We start from the raw sequence: 4,200 nt of genomic DNA, 5'->3' as shown, positions 1-4,200 counted from the left end.
ACCGCAATTTGCCATCCACACTTTCGCTTTTCCACCCGGGGTCCCCTTAGATCGAATTGTGCAATATCGAAGTCAAATACGGGTGAATAGAACATGAAGCAGCCTTTATCGAAGAGATTTGGAACCGGTTGGAGCTGCAAAAATTCTCCGATAAGTACCATTTGTTTTCCGGAAAAAGGTAGATTTTTGCAGTAATCTGATGCTAGTTCGTGGTGAAGGAAACTGTCAAATTTTGTAAACACGAGGGAGAGCGATTTTGATTGGCCGCTTGGGAACCAAAAAAAAATATATTGAACATAAATTTTTGCGTTGATTTGAACTAAAATAGACTCTTTGAATTGAAATATCCATTTATTGAATATTGCTACAATTGGCTCGCCATACTTTGCTCTGTCTAAACGCCAGGTGATTTTACTCGTCAACTGGGGATATGCTAGCCAGTCAAAAGCTATTTCCATTTTAAATGGAGGGAACAAATTTAATGTAAAAGCGATAATTTCTTTGCAGGAAATACTATTTGAGAAGAATCCACAAAGTTGTACAAAAGCCAGACCCAGTCTATGGAGACCGTTACTTAGTTGATTTGGAAATGGGCCTGAGAGAAGGGAAAGGTTCCTACCGCCTTGCCGAACACGTTTATCAGGAGAAAGGCACGGATAATTTGTGTTCTTCAAAAGGTATCAGGTGGAATAGAACAGCAACAATTCACTTTGTTTTGCCGGTTAAGAATCAAGGCGTGTGGGTTTACCATTTCATCAATGAACTCACGATTGCAAGCTTATTGACTGGCGATACGAACTTTCACGTTATTGTTGTTGATTTTGAGAGTCAGGACATCAACATGACCAGAGCATTTGACACAGATCTTCTTCGAGACAGACACACTGTTATTAACATGACAGGGAAGTTTTACAAGACGTTGGCATTAAACTCGGCTGTCGAACACGTACCAAGTGAACATGATTTAATATTTCTGTTTGATCTTCACATTGATGTACCCATTGATATCATGGATGCTGTTCGAAAGGTAAGATAGACCTCTCAACATGTATTTGGCAGAATGTGTAATGGAGTAACATCGAAAAACTAAAGGAGTAAAGAATGTACAGTTTAACTGTAAATGTCTGCTTTTATAAATGCTGTGTCTACAGTACCGTGAAAAGTGCTCACTTGATAGTTCTGTGAATAACTTTGCTCAGTGCTTCCACTTGCCTCCTTTTAATAATCAAATATTCCAGGAACAGCATCATTAAGGTGATATTCTCGTCTCTTAGAGCAGGATACATTTATTTCGTTGAGTCTTTATTGGTTAAATTATTTTTGTTTGCCTTTGTTGTCTTCTACCAGAAACATCCACACCATCAACAGTACAAGATACAAATATTATGGATATTTTATTTTATTTTATTTTAAACAGAACACAATCGAAGGATACATTGCTTTCTTCCCAGCTGTTGGCCGCTTGAAATGTGAAAGTTCATCCATCGATCATCAAGGCTTTTGGCAAATGGACGGGTTTGGGCTTCTTAATGTCTACAAATCCGACTGGCTGCGCTTTGAAGGTATTCCATTTTCAACGTGTCTTATTTCATCATTTGAGGTAATTTTTGGCGTTTTTTATTGACTTCAAATTCCAAAATCAAGGACTTGGTCCTTGTGATTGGCTGAAATCGATCCACTCTTTTCTTCTAACATAAACAGCGAGCCAGCTTCCGTTGCAGTAAATAGCGGCAGGTACAAAACAAAGGTCACAGGTCATTGTTTTATCAATACAGAAAGAATCATAAATATCCATTAAAGCTTAGACGTTAGGCCTAATTAGGCCTTCGGACTTCGATGGGCAAAAAAATATGAATAGATCGTTCAAAACCTTTAAAAAATTTTTGGTCCAAAATACGAAATTTTCATTTATGAGAGGTTAATTTGATGATCTAGCGAGATTTTCAGTGCGAAAAAGACGACCACGAAGTAGTTTGTGGCACTTAAAAAACGTTCTCAAAATGATGGCTCGTACGCAAATGTTGATCTCAATTCCTCGATGTTGTTTTGCAGCTGCCGTTCTAAAATGGTTTGAGATTGTTGCCTTGATATTTTTCCGACCATTTAGCAGAGAATCTTCAGTGAACAATGATTTCGAACAGTCCATAAAAACCAATTATGTTTGAACCACAGGAAGCCCTTCACTGGGTCGGCCATTTTTACGCCAAGCTATAAACTTGAGCCCGCCATATGGTCACGTTATACTGGTCACATTTGCATACTTGGAGGGGCGGACGTACCTACGGACTTACAGACGGACGGTTGCATTATGACGTTATTGCTAAAACCAAAGTTTCTCGCATCAAATTACCATATTTTCTTAACCATGGTACTCCGCGAGCGCGCGCGCCTTTGGTGCGCGGAGCTCCGCCACTAATTTTGTGCAGTACTCGGCAAGACTGCCCTCCCTTCAGAAGTTTTAAACTGAGGTCTGTAGTAGAACTTAGTAAATACGCTCTCTTAAGCCCAGTCAGTGAACTGTAAAATTTCGGGGATAGAAAAACTTTGTTTGGCCACCTCTGTCGCGACAGCCCCACGCACTGACTGACCCTTGACGGAAGTGACAATGCCTGCCAACTGTATCAGCTCTTTCAACCACCTGGCTAGTGTTGAAGGAGAAACTGGTTTGTGGGGGTGTATGTGAGATAACAGGAGGTTATTACGTTCAGAAGGATCCTGTGGCCTCCATTGTAGGGTTCTAGCTTCATATACCTGTAGGAACTTACAAACTCACAGATGTTTGTCTTCGGAAAGCTAGCGTGTAAACAAGATCTAAGTTCCTCCATCCGGGTGGAACTATCTGAGACCTAAATCTCGGCTGCTAGACCTGAGGCTATGTCTGGAACAGTGAGAGCAAGCAACCCAGCGAGTTTGTAAGACAATGTTTATGGACGGTTGGGTGTTCGAGCCCAAAGGTGAGATATATTGCACTACTTTCGAGATCTGCCGTGTTGTAGCATAAAGGGGTTGTGGTGGGCGGAGTTGGTACACCTCTTTAAGCATCTGACTTACCAAAGGGCGTGAGTCCGCTTTGTGACCGTCAAACAAAGGCAAAACAGCAGAGAGGGCAGAACGATAGACATAAATATTTCTGTACTTTTTACCCTTGCAAAACTGTGATGCAAGAAAGTCCAAAATATGAGTTAAAGATGGTGAAAGGGGATCAACATTTACCCGTTGAGTACACCAGCTACACCACTTTCACAGGAATAGGCACTAGTGGTGTTTTTCTTCCAGGCTGCCAAGAGGATTTATCTACTCTTCTCCAGAGATGTCTGCCGTTTGGTATTCTCTGTCGACAGAAGCCACCCAGCTAGTTGTAAGTGTTTGAGGGAGTGGGTTCTCTGTGTCAAGAGGTCTTGCTGAACTGGTATATATATATTAGGTGGGGAAAGCCGGTCGATGCGCAGGTTCAGTAGCAGCCGAGGATACCAAGGCTGTGCTGGCCAAACTGGTGCTATGAACACCATGTGCGAGACCTGCTGACTCTGAATTTGGTGGAGGTATCGGCCTATCTGGGCAAACGGAGGAAAAGCATACCCCGGAAAGTCCCCCAGTCTAGACTAAATGCATCGGTGTGTATCTCCAGAGGGTCTGGACGCCAGCTCACGAACTGGTCTAGTTGGATATTCAGGGCACCCCACTTGTGATAGAGACGGTGGAAAACTGTTGGATGTTGTTTCCAGTCGCTTGAATCCAGAAACACTGTGGATTCCCATAACTCTTCTACATTCTGAAATATTGGAATGTAATGAGCCCTCACTAAGACATTGCGGGTGAGACACCAATCCCAATCTGTTGGGACAGCATAGGGAAGTGTGTTCCTCCCATTTTGTTTATGAAGGTGACTACTGAAATGTTGTCCATCAGTAGTGTTTTTTGTAAAGGACATTATTGCTAGCGAGCCTGCTAGCAGTTCGTGGCAGTTGATGTGGTATGACGTCTACTTGGAAAGCCATCTGCCTCCGTGGATAGACCTTCGCAATGAGCCACTCGCCCCTGACGTGAAGCATCTGTCTCAATGACCAGATCTATGGGACGTTGGAGCAGGGATTTCTCGTTCCGAGCCATCAGGTTGTCCTTCCAGCGACCAGTTTACCTCCTGGAGGAACTCTGAGTCTAGATGGACTTCGTAAGATCTTGGAGATCTAAGTACACTTT

General features: G+C 42.6%; 1 protein-coding gene across 1 annotated transcript in view; it reads left to right on the top strand.

Moving 5' to 3' along the window:
• Positions 1-546: 546 nt before the first annotated feature.
• Positions 547-4,200, top strand: part of LOC137973901 (N-acetyl-beta-glucosaminyl-glycoprotein 4-beta-N-acetylgalactosaminyltransferase 1-like) — a 7,972-nt gene continuing 4,318 nt past the window's right edge. The window contains exons 1-2 of the mRNA XM_068820799.1: positions 547-1,027; positions 1,418-1,562. Coding sequence (XP_068676900.1) covers positions 590-1,027; positions 1,418-1,562 — 583 coding nt within the window. The 5' untranslated portion in view covers positions 547-589. The remainder of the gene's footprint in view (positions 1,028-1,417; positions 1,563-4,200) is intronic.

Source organism: Montipora foliosa, chromosome 1 (assembly GCF_036669935.1).
Source record: "Montipora foliosa isolate CH-2021 chromosome 1, ASM3666993v2, whole genome shotgun sequence".
NCBI lineage: Eukaryota > Metazoa > Cnidaria > Anthozoa > Scleractinia > Acroporidae > Montipora > Montipora foliosa.
Note: the sequence above shows the minus strand (reverse complement) of the source record. Positions and strands in the feature narration are given on the sequence as shown.